Source organism: Ursus arctos, unplaced genomic scaffold, assembly GCF_023065955.2.
Source record: "Ursus arctos isolate Adak ecotype North America unplaced genomic scaffold, UrsArc2.0 scaffold_3, whole genome shotgun sequence".
NCBI lineage: Eukaryota > Metazoa > Chordata > Mammalia > Carnivora > Ursidae > Ursus > Ursus arctos.
Window position 1 is genome coordinate 19,228,731 of NW_026622985.1, and position 15,907 is coordinate 19,244,637.

Sequence of the window (15,907 nt, forward strand, 5' to 3'; positions counted from 1 at the left end):
TCCTAAGAACAGGTGTCCCATTATATCCTCATCTTGTTAAACATCATTTGCACTAGGAGGAAGCTGCAGTATAATAAAAGGCAAAGTGGCTTTGTACTGTATGGAATTCCTAATGTAGTTTCAACTCAATTCAATTATAATTTTTAGTCCCATGGATAGCCTTCATTGGAAATTCTATTTCCCATGAGGTATCAATCTGGAGCATTTCGTATCACTGTAATTGGTCTATCCCAGGACCACCTACACAAAATTTACCCAGGATGAACGCGGTTAAACATGCTATGCCTGATCTTTATCCCAATCCTATAGAATCAGAATCCCCAGGGGAGTGGGAGGGGTTGGGGGAGACCTAGGGATCTGAATTTTAATAATCTTCTCAGGTGATTGGAAGTTCGAATTGAAAAAGTAAAATAATCTGCGAGAGAAATTAGTTTGGCTAATAGTTCTACCAAATACTCATTATTTGATTTAAAGTAATAATTTTATTGATCAGTGTTAGCACCTGTAGAGTACAAGTCCATCTGTGTTGAATAAATACCGTAACTGACATTTTAAATTCTATTGGGAAATCTTAAGTAGGCACTTCAGTAGGCATATACAAATACTTGCAAACAAAATGTACAAGTTTATAAAAATGTATCTGTATGCAAATTTGCCTTTCATCCAACTCTAGTTTTCTATGGCAAGTTTTCACCTTAAGAATTTAGGTGAATTTTCTTAAAGGGAAAAACAAATCAAAAACAAGTATGTGCTAAGGCTAGATTAAAATTTACTTAGAAATCCTATACCAGAAAATAAGGAATAGCACAGGTGCAAAACAGGTTTAGTCCTTTGCAAACTCCTTTCATTTGAAAAATTTTTACCCAGTTAATTTTTTCCTAGAATTTCAAGTCTCAAGACATTTCCTGATAAATATTCACACCTGCAGTTTTTCTTTATCTGTGTCCTTGGAAAAATTGTCTTACGGTTGTATTGAAAATGCAAATTTATATTAAACTGCAAGATATTTTGTTATTTTAAGAAGGATTTTAAGGCTCATCATACTAAATGTCATGTTGTGAAATATGAAGTGTGACATTTTCCATTTTACATATAGGAGAAATATATGTAATTACAGTCTGATGTTATACAAGTTAGCAGTGCATTTATTCCTTTTTAATAATTTATCCAGTAACTATCAGATGCCATCTATCACTGTAAATGTCATTTAAGTTATATTCTTATTTGATGATTATTCTTATTAAAGATTTTGGGAGAGCGTTTAGTTGTAGCTTTCGTGAATTTTAGTGTTAGCAATTTCGGGTTTTATGAATTGAATTTTGAAATATGGAACAAAGATTCTTCTGAAAAGGGACAGGAATAATTACTCAAATGTTATTTTTGTAAACATGCAGATGGTTCACATTATGTCACCAGTATCAAGAAGTAGCACTTCCTACTTGCTCAGTGAATGAATGATTCAGCAAGATACACACACACACACACACAAGGTCTGACCATAAAGTAAATGAGAATTTTCTATTTGTCCTATATAAGTTAATTATAGAATTTTATAGTTTAATCATATGTATGCCATATGTCTAATTCACTCAGTATGTATTTAAATGAATTCTTTGATTTTAGCCCAGTTGCTTGTAATTAAGTAAGTGTTTTTAAATGAACATACAGAGATGACAAATGAGAAGCCTACAGAAAAACCCTTTTTAAAAAATTGTAATATTTGTACAGTTATAGTCAATATAACTGTCTATTAGGATTTCTGTCAATTATTAATAATGTTGATTTAGTCAGTTTACAAACATAACAGATATATAATATATGGAATATGTATAATACATATCTCTGTCACATAACAGAAATATATGACATACACAGGAGTACCAGCAATGTCACCCTTGGGCATGTTCTTGAACAAGTACACAGTTGTTGCAAATATGAAAATATTTTGAAAATTTGTAATGATACACAAACAAAGCATATATTTATGTCTTGAACAACTTGGGGCAGTATTAGGAGTCATCCTGCAGTTTGTTACATGAGTTCAGATTTTCTTTAGTTAACTCTAGTCAAAACTGCATTTTGTAGGGATTGTGGGGCATTGCATGTTAAAAAGAAAAAAAAAAGTCCAAGAAAGTGTAATAAAAACAAAACTATTACAGGCCTTTTTGATTGTGTAAAGTCATTAAACACCTGATTATATTGAAAAAAATTATACATGTGTTTTTTCTTTAGGCAGCTGTGCATTTAATTGTAACGTATTTACCTGTATGTATGTTTATGAGAACTACTAGGTGTATTTTCTTTTTTTTTTTTTTTAAAGATTTTATTTATTTATTCGACAGAGATAGAGACAGCCAGCGAGAGAGGGAACACAAGCAGGGGGGAGTGGGAGAGGAAGAAGCAGGCTCACAGCGGAGGAGCCTGACGTGGGGCTCGATCCCACAACGCCGGGATCACGCCCTGAGCCGAAGGCAGACGCTCAACCGCTGTGCCACCCAGGCGCCCCTAGGTGTATTTTTCTCATTCTAGAAAAGCTTAATTAACATCCTGTGTCAAAGAAAAAATTCTTAGGACTCCTTTGAGAAGATTAGGGGTAGTAAGTCTCTTTAAATGCTTTCTTTTAAGGCTAATCTTCGCTTAAATTTTAAAAAGTTGTGGTATTATAGACAAGGTAGTCTTTTCTTTAAAAAAGAAAGAACAAAAGGATAAAAATTGCTGAAAACCTGAACACCACATTCATTCACATCCCTTTAATAATTTATCAAATGCAGGGCTAACAATATGAAATTTTCATGTATGAGTATCATCCAGCCTCATATGAAAGTAACATATGAAAAAAAGGTCAAAGATAAGTGACAAATACCAGTAACTCTTGTCTAGAGTTCTCCAAATTACAATAAAGTGTTATTTATAGGGGAAAGTAAATATTTTTGGTTCTAGGAACTAAATTTTATTATTATTTGTAGGATTTTTTAAAAATTCAGAATTACATTATGAAAGTCCAAAGTGGATGATAAAAACCTCATTACTATAACTGCAGTTGGTACTAGTAGAGTGGAGCATTGTAGGGTTATGTTTTTCTTTTTTTATATTTAAGATGACTAGTTAAGGAATCTGTGTATAGCATAGATTGGACAATCTTAAGGAGGTTTCAAAAACATTCAAGATCTCATCTCAGGTGCTATTCTGACATATGTCTCCAAGTCTCAGGACAGGATTTCACCTGAATAAGGTATGTGAGATTTTACCCCAAAGGTTAGTGTGTTCAGAAATTCTGAGTGTGCGTGTGCAAGAGAGAGACAGACGGACAGCCCTAGGGAGTAAAGAACAGAAAGGCAATGTGGAGGGATGGAAAAACAGATTTACTTTACATTCACCGAATGATGTCATTTAAACTTACTTCCAAAGGGCTTAATTTTAAACTGATAAACTCACAAACACATTTGACTGCACCCATTTTATCTCCTAAGGTGCATTTAAAGGAGGAAAAATCTCGGTGGCTCTCCTTTCATTACTGGTGATGCTGGAAGAGAAGACTTCGAGACGATATGTGGTTCGTTGGAATCTCTGAATCCATAATAAATATATCGTAAGAGGCTTCCACAGAAATGGATCCCTCTTCCAGCCAGCAAAGAGCATTTTTACAGACTCTAAAAAATGCTTTAGTGCATCATTAAATTTTGCATACAATCAGCCTCCTGTAACCTGTCACAGTTCCCAGATCTTGTGCTGGGTTTCCTCTCCTTTCAGGGGGAGACAAAGGTGGGAGAGGGTTTGCCAGGGCGTTCTCCCCCTGCTTTCAGAGTTGGGCTGATCCAGAGTTCTTTGACCTTATTATTTTGATCGTCAGCCTTGTCCTCCATCACACCGCATTTAGTCCTCCCTGGAGGCCATTCTTTCTGCCTCCTTTGTCCCCCAAGGAACAGCACAAATCCATATAAAATGAAAAAGAGGAGTAATAATACCAATAATAAGGGCAGTGATAATGACTAGTGCAGCAAACATCAGGTTAAATGCATTCTGCAGAGCAGCCTGCTGGGCACGCTCCCGGAGAACTGCGTCCGCCCGTGTACCTGAGGCTTGGGGGTACCGCTATGCCACTGCCTTCCAAGAGGAGGTCAAGCCCCTGCCATCCTCTCAGGGCCTCCAGGAGATGCAGGCTGCTGTATTTAATCCAGTCCATCCAGCTTGAGGAGCACGGCTTCCATTTCTTAGAGCCTCCTCTCACATGCCACCTAAGGCCCAGTGTTGCGGGTAGGTGTTGGAATACATACATAGGGCAAGTGTGACCTCTCTCTGTCCTTCACAAAAGGCTGACTGGCGTCCATTCGTTTCTGGTCTGATTTTTTAAGATCTTTGTATTCAGTTTACTACTATGCATACATGTCCTGCCACAGAGAATCTTGACCTCCGGTCATTTCTTGTAAATATTTACTGGGATAAATTTTTTTTTCTCAGCTGTTTTTGGTTTGGGGATGTTATTGAAAGAGCTGGCTTAATATTTGAAAGCTACATAAAATCATGTCATAAAGGAGTTAATGTATGTAATGAGAAGTAGTTCAGGGATCATGTTGATAGAGGTTTTGAATTAAATTATAATGTATTTTTAGATGGTCTCTATTTGGTACCCAGAGCTAGGGGCACTTTAAAGAGGAACCAGTAGTTGAACACTCTGTGTTGATGAAATTTTGCAGCAAAGAAACTCAGTTTATTTCATTTTTAGAGTAATATGTTTGTTCCTCAGGCTGTTTAATCTGTTGTGTATTCAAAAGGCAAACAAGTTTCTGTTCATAAGGCAAAATGAGGCTACATTTTTTTAATATTGACAATATTAGTTCTGCTGGTGTTTTTCATTTTCAAAATATAAAAATAAGAAATAGAAACTCTGCGATCGCGGCACTATCACTAATACTTAATTTCAACATTTTTGCAATTTGCTGTCTTCTGATGTTTATCATCTTGAAAGAGATGGTAACATCATTTCATATATAATATGTTTCTTTTCTGCACATATTAAAGGTCTTTTCTATAAAGTAGTAATGGAATAAGCTTGAAGTGATCAAAATTTAATGGCCCATAGAGCATTTGTAGGCCAGAAGCTTTAGGATGAAATGCAACAGCATTAAACGTCGAAATTTATTTTCTTCCAGGCTTTCATCTTACAGTGATGTTCCGCACGAATGGTATTAGGGTCTTGTTGGGAACAGTTAATAGAAACTCTAATAGATAATAACTGACTCTGTAATTAGTCATTTCAAGACAGAGGTGTTCTCCGAGCCACTGATAAGAATTGAATTGTGTCGCTACATCGTGTTTTCATTGTGCTGTCCCAGCCCAGCAATCCATATTCATAGACTCCTGGAGCTGAGCTCGCTGGCAATTTAACACAGCCATGGGAGCGATATGCACAGCCTCCTCAGCCTTTTGATCCCTTCTTATTTCTTATTTGAGGAAACGGCAGAGTAACTTCAGAGTGAGGATAAGGCATAAGGTGTCTTAGTGACAAAATTACTGGAAGATTAATTTGGTGTGTACATAAATATGTCTGTATATATATGTATATTCACACACAAAGTACACATGAGCAAAAGAAACACTATTATGGTAAATGCAAAATTTCACCAAGATTTTCTCAGACATTTCTGACTTTTGAGTAAACAATAAGATACCACATAGAGTTTCAGTTTTTGTGTCCTTTCAGGAGAAACCTTCATGTTCATACACCTCTATGAATAACACTTGTTCTCTTTTCTCTGTCAATGGGATGCCGGATATCACAATTTTAGTTTCATCAGCTACCCTATATTCTCAGTTTTATTTTATTTTATTTTATTTATTTTATTTTATTTTATTATTTTAATGCTGTTTTATGTTGTAACAAGTGTTTCTGTAGGGTTGAATTCAATAAGCGTTGATTGAGTTCCTCCTCTGAGCCAAGCTCCAAGGAAGGTAGGGAGTGATCATGTGTTCCAGTTTCTGAGAGCGGCCAGCTGGGTCACTGAGGGGGGGAGAGGTGGCTTCCCCAGGAGATTAGAAGAGACTTTGTGAGAAAGATGGCATTGGGGTCTGTGCCTGAAGAATGGGGAGGATTTTAACCAAAAGAAACAGGGAAAGTCATTTTAGGTGAGGACTCCCTTCAAAGAAAGACAAGGAAACAGGGAAGTAATGAACATGTTCTAGTTTAACTGGGTCAAGGGTTGTTTTCACTGAAAGAAGGAAATTTGACTGGAGAGAATGGTTATGGCCAAACCTGAAGGTCTTTGAAACCACACTGAAGACAGGATTTTAATCTATGGATGATAGGAAGGTAAAGATGTTTGTTGAACAAAGGAATGATGTGGTATGATAAAGACATATTTTCTTTCTGATTATTGGTAATCATATACATGCTTGATTTTTCCTCTAAGATGCACTGGTAGGTTCAAAATTCTACTTGCAATCCATGATGTTGATATTGCTTTTTTTTCCCTTTACGATTAAAGTAGCTAGTTCTCTATAGAACAAAAATATAAAAGGTATAAACATTTACTCTAAGGAAATAAAGTCTCCTGGGGAAGGGTTTTATAAATTTATCATAAACATTTGTGAAACCATGAAAAGAAGTAGATAATATGGCAGATTGACATGTTTAAGTAGGTCCTTATCTATTTAAAGTCGTTAAAATATTTGGTGATTATATATAAACCTTTGGTGTCTAAAATGGATTACTGGCGGGTCCTGTCATATGGTGGTGATATATTTCAATTTTTATAAAATAACTAGAATTGATAAGATGTCAGATAGTGTTTATAGGCATTTTGCTAATAGGGAACTAGTTCTAAATATATATATATATTTATACTCAACTAGCTTTTACTGACATGGGAAATTAGTACCTCAGACATGCAGTCTGTGAATGCAAATGCCCAGAATAGAATATTAAGGATTCCAGGTTTAATAAATGCCACACAGTGAAATACATATGAAAGATAATAGTAACAACATAAAAGAAAACCCTCATTTTAAAATAATGAATAATACTCATGGGTTATCATTGGAAAGTAGTAGGGAGATTAAGTTTCATGCATCAGGTTTCTTTACAAAGATCGCCTGAATGTTTTAGGAATATATATACTTTGTGAGACAGTATATACTTTAGTTTCCCAAAGAATATTTAAAAGAGTATAATTCCTCTAAATATACCTTAATTCCTCAGGAATTAAGAAGTTTTAAAATTCTTACAAACATTAGTAATGTGATTAGGAAGGGGTGCTGTACATTCCAAGGATGAAGTAAATTATGCCACATTTTCCCTTATATGTGAAAAGGAAAACTCAAGTGTTAATAAGCTGGTAAAATCCAAATTATAGCTCTAACACAGTTCTTGGCTCATAGAAGGTTTTGTGTATCTATATCTATACACATACACATATATATAGCAATATACATATATTTCCATATATATTGCTTTAAGTCTGAATGTATTATGTACTTTCTAGTGCATTTTATTGTTTGAGTTATTTTGCTCATCTTAAGTGCATTTGTTAGAATGCCTTCCTTTCCCTTTTTAATAGGATTTTTTTTTCTGAAACAAAATTTAAGACTAGCACAACAAAATTTTAAAGACTAGCACCTAGATTCAGCAATTATTCACATTATATAATAAATTTCTTTTCAAGTGAATTGGTACTTGTTAAATATTGATTCCCATCTTCTTACTATTAGTTAAGGCACATGGCTTGTAATCCTGGGAAGAGAAAGAAGGGTTTGCATATTAACTGGGCTAGTTAGATATCAGTTATTTACAGGTAGTCCTAATAGTTGTTCATCTTAAGGGGAGTTCAAATCCACAAACTTTGTACAATTTTCCCCATCCTAGTGTGCCCAAATTTATATCTTTTAACTAAAACGTCTACTTATGCAAAGGTAGTTTCATAAAGTATTTTTAAAGGAAACATGTTTTAAATGACATTAGCTTTGCAACATTTTAAATTATGTAGTGAGACTGTAACAGTCTGAATCAGAAACTTACAAAAATACAAAAGTTGTAAAATTTCCTTCTAGTTCATGTACCTATTAACCTAATTTGCATTCAGCAATGTGAGCATCATTTTTTTTCTATCATGAGCCACATTGGAACTTGTATATAGTAAACTTTAAAACAATTTATCAGAGATCACTCTTCTGCTTTCAAGAGGATTGCTTCAGTTGCCTGGATGGCAGCAGTCTGTGGATATAACTGATGAGCAAAGGCTGGAAAAGGTCAGATAGCGCTTGAAGGCTGAGTCCCAGTGGAATTAGAGGAACGAAAGTCAAGTCAGGGCACACAGGAAGGGTAAGAACTAGTGCACACGGAGGGTCAGATGAAGCTGATTGAAAGGAATCAGGAAGATATCAGAGGGTAAGGTAATTATTAAGTGTGAAAACAGAAACTGGCAGTGAGTGATGATGCAGAATCACCCAGGTGAGGGACAGCAAGCCAGAGCAGCCTCGATGCCTGAAACAATTATTTGTTTCTGTGGGGGTTTTGTTTGTTTAGGAAACCCTGACAGACTAACCAGAGGCTGCAAGTAGAGATAAGTGGAAGCATTTGATGAAAGGGAAAGCGAAGGACAGAGAGATGTGTATTCCTGACATAGTTTCAGTTGGAGTGCCTTGGCGTCAAGTTTTCAGCATCTTGCTCAGATTATCCCTGTGTTTGCTGCTGGTGCTTGTGTCAGTAGAAACATGCAGGCTGCAGGCGTTCTGAAGTTGCCTGCAAGCTATCAGGGAATCCAAACTCTGTCAGATGGTTTTTGAATGCAGAAGTTGGACCCATTGTCTTCTTGAGTAAAAGGGAAAGCTATGATCGGAAAGCTATGTCTCATATCCCATAAGAGTCTGGGCAACACATCCTCTTTCTGGAAAAAAGAGACTGATTTTCAGTTCACATATGGATTATGCATTTACATCTGTTTAAAAAAGGAGAAGGAATGCTTGTCAAGACAGCAGTTTTTCAAAGGCAAATATCATTTTTCCCTTCCAAAATAACTTTAAACTCCCAACTCTAGCAAACAGAGAAATAGATTATATTCAATTAGTTTCCAATAGGGAACTCTTCGTTTAGATGATTTGTGTAAACATATAGCCTATGAGAATGTATGTAGACTTAAGGTGATCTGCCGTTTTTTACAGATGTCTTCAATTGGTCTCTTGGTCCCTGCATCCACTAGTTTGCTTTCTGGAAAACATTTTAAATACGTAAATAGCCAACTTTTCTTTCTTTCTTTTTTTTTTCTATGTGGCTTTTCCAAGTGGGATTCATTTGACATACAAAATCTAGGATTCACAACATACTTTTCCTCTGGAAACAAGTTGAAGATAAGACAGCCTTGTGCCATTTTTGTATGAATGAGTTTTTCATTAATAAATATTCTAATAAGTATTGTATCAGGAATTATTACAGATGTTGAGATGTACTACTGAACATAAACCCTTAAGATATCTGCCTTGATGGAATTCACATTCTGCAGAATGAGAATGACAATAAACATAAACAAAAACCATTGTAGCAAATGTATGAGTATAATATGCTAGAAGGTGATAATTACCTGATAATCTGAAGGAGGAGAGTCCAAGGCAGAGGAAGGTGCTGGTGCAAAGCCTGGGCATATCTGAGCAACAACAAGGAGGCTAGTGTGCCTGGAGTGGGGTGAGCCAGGAGGAGAGCAGAAGGAGAGGAGGAAAGAGAGGGAATGGAGGCAGGTCACATAGGACTCTGTAGGCCACTGTGAAGACTGACATTGACTTAGTGGAGAAGTTGTAAGCAAATGACTGACATGCTCCAATGGATGTTCTAAAGAATTCCTCTGACTCATACTGAGAATAGACTCTAGCGAGAGGAGGGTAGAACCAGGGAGATCAGATTGAGGTCTAATTCAATAATCCATGTAAGACACGATGGTAGCTTAGAACAAGGTAGTAAGTGGTCAGATTCTGGATATGTTCTGAAGTCAGGGCCAGTAGGATTTCCTGATGGACTAGATGCAGAGTATGGGAGAAGGTGATTCTAAAGTTCACTCAGCAGGAAAGGTGGTGCTGCCAACAACTGATTTGGTGAAGGCTGAAGGAGAAGCAGTTTTGAAGGACGGGGTAGGCATTCAGTTTTGGTCGTGTTGAGGTTGAGACATCTCTTGAACATCCAAGCGGGGGTGTTGAGCAGCATCTTGATATAAATCTGGAGTATATATAAAGAGGTATGTAGGGATCTGGACAGGAGACAGAAATTTGGGAGGAGTCAGTTTATGGATGACATAAGACTCTAAGAGTAAGAAGTGTTTTTCGCAGTAATTCAATTTTGTTTTCTAAGACACTCAATGCTTAGAAATGATATGTCCACCTAGCCATGAGTTTACCAAACAATCAGTATTCATCTCACTACAACTAGGAATAGAGCCAAGCAGGGAGAAAAGCTTGCCCGATCTGACATTGCACATTATTGTTGGTAATAAATTCCAGTCCTCTTATTCCTGGGATGTTTTCACTAGACCTTGCTGTTTCAGCACCCAAGAATCTATTTAAAGCAAAGAATTGATCTGAACCAGGCATTGCGGTGTGTGGAGACATTAAGATCAGAATTTGCCTCATCCTCTGGGTCTGGAGAGGCACTTAGTGGCAGAGGAAGGGGGAGGCCTGTTAAGGGATTAAGAGCCTAGGTGGACATACATCTAAGGGGCACAGCAGATGTTGGTTGTGCTCAGTACCCAAATGAGTCCAGGCCGTGCAGTCAGCTTCCTAAGTGCACATGTCTAAGATACTAAAATATCACTAGATATGTATAAGCGATCAAATTGAATTTATCAATTGTTGTGGTAGCCTGGGCAGGGCTTTTGTTTTGCTGGAAGATACATAGCTGTTTGAGACCAGAGCTGGATAGCTGGGGGCAGCAGAGGGAAGGCCAAGAGCTGTCGCACATGGTCCTCCTCTTTTTTAGCCCCTTTTCCAAGAGTGTTTAGCCTCTGTTTTAAATTAACACTCAGCAGAATATCTTTTGGAAGAGAAGCCATATTAATAAGAAGCTGGGGATTGCACTTGTCTTGAGCTTGCAGACGTCACAGCTGAGCTTGATGTGGACGGTGGGTGGAAATGAAGTAGTGCATGGTGAGGGTAGGTGGGTAATCCTAGCAGGTGGCAGGACTCAGATGTGGGCAGTCCAGTGATCAGCTGTGTCTTCAGCAGATGTCAGGAGTTCGGTGCGGGACTCCAGTTTTCCAGAAGAGAAGAGCAAGGCAGGGCTTCGAGGTCTGAAAGAGGGCAGGGAAGAGGAGCTGACTTTCACCAATGAGTTACTGTATGCATGATAGTTTGTTAAAGAGATAGATACACTGATAGATTGTAAATATATTTCTTTTCATTCTTACAGCGAATTGGATAGTATTATTCTTTTTGCAGTTGAGGAATCTGAGCCAAGGTCACACCCTGATCAGAGGTAGAAAGAGGCGAGATTCAAATTCAGGTTTGCCTCACTCCCTAACTCATAAAACTCTGATATTTTTTAGTGTCTTGGAAATAATAAAAGTAGAAGCATAAAGGAATGGAGAGGAGTCCATAGGGGCTGTGTTTGTACGTTTAATACAGAATTGCTGCTGTCTTACTGGACGAGAGTGGAGTGGATTGAGAGGAAGTGGGTAAAAGCAGGGTCCCGTGGGTCCACAGTGAGAACTGCAGGTGGGGTCTGATTTGCTGGAAAGAACAGCCTGAGACACTGCCTTAGAGTTCAGTGGCTAGTGTAGTTAATTTAAGAGAAAGCAACTTAATTCTAAACCCTACTGGATGGGGACACAGAAGCTGTTTAAGCACTTCCTACCTTGGCCAAGATAACTCACTGAACCAAAGGGCAGAGACAGCAGTAGAACCAACTGTGGGAATCTGGAGAAGGCAGAACAGGGGGCTGGAGATTAGTGTGTCATTCCATAAATGAGGAAATTGAGACTCTAAGAGATGAAGTGGTTTTGCTCAAGAACAGATAGTAGCAGATGAGTACCTGGTGCCCGGATCCCATCCCTTACCCAGCCTAGGGCTCCGTCCGCCATGCCATGGGGGTCACCTCCCAGCCACCCATAGCCCTCTTCCTCTCTATTAACAGTGACACGGAGTCCTGCAGCTTTTACTTTCCTTTTCTTCAAATACTCCTCGTGCATGTGAATAATCTGGGAAATAGTTTATTTAACAAGAGTTTGGCCATGTCACTTGGCTTCTGTGGGATCTTGGCAGTGGGGGAGGGGGTGGTGTGCAGGCGGAGAGAAAACAAGAGAGATGCTGGGTAATCAGCATCAGACATGTTTAGATGATATCAGATGGTCCTGAACAAGGTACTAAATTGCTCTGTGCCATAAATTCCTCATTTGTATCCTGGGAGTAATAATAGTACCCCTTTTATAGAAATGTTTTGATAATGAGATAATACATTGTAACTAATTAGCTCAGTGCCCAGCTGAGTGGCTTACATGCTAGCAGTCAAAATACTAGCTGTTATTAAAGGATGTGAAGGGGTGATTTACTCCAATATCCAGTGCCATTGTGGGGGTACCATGATGTCAGGCTGTTCTACTGATCTACGAGTCTTGTTTTATGCTTTATAATATGGATGCTTCAGACCCTTCAGCTCTAGTCACTGGATTTCCTGGAGTTTAATTTAAACATTCTCATCAAAGTTAATGTGACTCTGGCCATTCTCCTTACTGCCACCAAGGATGATGATGGTCTTGTACTGTGCACTACCAAAATAATATTGCCTTTTCCCATTGCTTCCTGCAAATGGCGTCATCTTAATCTTATAAAACCAATGCAGGAGAAAATATTATGTCAAGGCAGAAATCATAATCATTATTTTAGGGTGGTGAGCAAGATAAAATTTTAAAAAACCAAACCTGAGTGGCATACAGATACATTGTATTAGGCCCTTTTTTCCCAGGAACATCCTGATTTTCTGGTTATGAAACCATTTGGACTCCTCTTGCAGACTTTGTTCTGAAACTTAAGGCATGCAGTGGTCTTCCTTTTTTGTTCTCAGAAGGAAAAAGGCTAACTGTCTTCATGCAAATTAGTCTGCTTTTGTTGAAAAACTTCAGGGGATTCATCTATGAAATGTAGATGCACAATAAGAAATACAGTACATCTTATTGTTCTTCTTCCAGCCAATGTAAGATTGTTTCCCACAGTATGGAATACTTAAAAAAAAAGTGTTTAATCACAATGCCAAAACTCCAGCGATGCCTTTGACTGTCTTCAGGGGTGGTGGTGGAGGTGGGGAAGCTAGCTATTCAATACTACATTATTTTCAGAGAATTTTGCATATGGCTGGGAAACGTGTAAATGAATGCAGAAAGATAGAGCTAATGTACTAAATTTAGGACCAGTGATTACAGGCGTTCTAGGCTTCTTTTTGCTTCTCTACGTGTGATTCCTATATAAAGAAAATACTAACTACCAATAGCATAAAAAAGTTTTTAAATAATGAGTAAAAATTGTTTTGGCAACGTTTAACTCTTCAGAAATGTATCTCAGTATTCTGGTTGTATTAATTGAGGTTTCTTTTCTTTTTCCCTCCCTGCATTTCAGTGACAATTTCAACAAGCACCTTCTTTGACGGCTTGCTGGTGACAGGACTGTATACGTCCACAAGTGCGCAGGCTTCACAGAGCATTGGAGGTTCCAATGCTTTTGGATTTGGTAAGCTGTCCTGACATTAGAAACCAATAATCGTCAATGTTTAAATAGTTATAGGTGTTATTTTTTGAAACATCTGTTTTAAAAGGATCAGACATTGATGATTTAAAAAAAACTAATCTGAAATGATTTTTGTGTTGTTTGCTTGAAGTTAGGTGAATTGAAATAAGTCACATGAATGTACAGCCAACCATAAGCTTGGTGTGACATTCTTTCTATCCCTCTCCATCTACCGAACACTATTATACTTGGTCTTGGGGGATTAAGTAGATTTTTATGTTCTGTCATTTAGGTTGCTGAAACTGGGTTTTACTCTGATGCCCATGCAATCATTCCATAACCTATTTTCTTAAGTTCTATTATTATAATTTTTTAAAATAAACTCTACCTCCAACATGGGGCTTGAACTCATGACCCTGAGGTCAAGACTCGCATGCTCTCCTGACTGAGCCAGCCAGGCACCCCCCTCAATAAGCTGTTTTTATAAACAGTTCTTACGGTCCTGGATTAGGTGGAAAGTGTCCTGTTAAGTTTGGCAGGTAAGCATTGTACAAAGTGGAAGGTAGTAATGATTGTTGAAATGATTGAATTCTGTGAGTATTCATGTTTTAATATTTAAAACACTTACACAGAGTCCTTGTCCTTGAATCAGAGACATGGGAGGTTACTTCTATGGGGAAGCAAAGGCTACATGATCGTTACTGAGCCCAGAGGATTCTCAGTTTGGAAATCCCTGCTTTACCCATTATGCAGTAAACATGCCAAGCTGGAATTAAATAGTCCCTTTTCAGCATCAAAAATGCAAATTTAATATATCCGTTTATGTAAGACATGAAATCACTGATCTTACTCTGAAATTGGAAAACTGCACAAGACTCCCTACATTGATATGAAAAAGATAGAATTGCGTTATCAGAGGCAGCCATGTGTTCAGTGTTTTATCTTTGCTGGGGTATTTATTAAATAGATAATTTTTACCTACTTTTGATATATGAAAGAGCGCCGCCTCTGCGCCAAGTCCCAGCAGTAGCAGTGCCCAGGTGACTCACTGATTGATGTCAGAGCCGTACTGTTGATGCCCCATTGTCACTCTCTGGCCCATTTTGAGGCTCACAGCCTCAGGGCTTCATGGAACCTGGAAGTCATTTAATTGTCACGTTTAATTATTTGACATTGAGGATTTGCCCTATTTTTAGAAGATCTTAGATAAGCTTTTACAATGTATTGGTAATTACTTCTAAGTTCTAAGCCTCAAGAAAAAATATTCTTAGGTCTAAAAATTCCGCTTGTTTAGCACCATCCTTTTTGTGCTCTGCAGAGGTCAGCTTCCAGTCCTATACACGTACGTAATATATATGACGTACTACCTGTTATGTTACAACAGGACTCACAAGCAGGGTTGCCAGATTTAACAAATAAAAATTTACAGGCCATCTGGTTAAATTTAACTTTTAGATAAACAATTTTTTAGTAAAAGAATACAGTATCTGGGATAAGGCGTTCTGGGTTCTCCCTTAGCCCAATTAAATCAAAACTTCTGGGAGTGGGGTGTGGGCATTGGTTGTTTTTAATGTCACTTTGGTTGCTGGATTGGAATGTTCCGATGTACATGCAGGGCTGAGAGGTGCTGTACTGGGTCAGTCCAGGTCTGGTGGCAGCAGCAGCACCTGGAACCTGTGACTCCCAAGTTCCAGCCTGTCTTTAGACTCAGTGAGTCAGATATGCTGGGGGCGAGACCCAGTGACCACTTTCTAAGAAGCAGTCCAGGTGATTTTGGTACACACTGAAGTTTGAGAACCACCCATCTACATTCAATAAAGGGAAGAGAGAGACATTATTTAATTGACCGTATACGTACATAATAGCAAATCTTGCTAGAGGCGAGCTTGCCCAAGTACTGAGTGCTGGGAAAGGGTTTGCCAGAGAAACTAGATCTGGTCTGGAGTGAAATGGGATGGAGGTAGGAGAGGCTTTCCTGAGGAAGTGGTGTTGAGCTGAGATGTAAACTTGATTTCCTCATCTGTGAAAGGGGTTGGTAAGGCACCTGCTTGATAAGATTTGTGAGAATTAAAGGTGATTATTTATGTGAAGCACTTAGCACATAGGAAACACTCAGTAAATCTAGATATTCCGAAATTATACTGATAACCGAAGCAGCTGCTTTCCCTAGCCCAGGACTTGTATATACCTCCTTTGAGGGGCAAAAAACAGTTCTTCGAGG

At 38.0% G+C, this 15,907-nt stretch overlaps 1 protein-coding gene across 1 annotated transcript in view; it reads left to right on the forward strand.

The window, feature by feature from the left end:
- Positions 1-15,907, forward strand: part of RELN (reelin) — a 476,703-nt gene that overhangs the window by 57,009 nt on the left and 403,787 nt on the right. Inside the window, exon 2 of the mRNA XM_026503988.4 lies at positions 13,579-13,689. Coding sequence (XP_026359773.3) covers positions 13,579-13,689 — 111 coding nt within the window. The remainder of the gene's footprint in view (positions 1-13,578; positions 13,690-15,907) is intronic.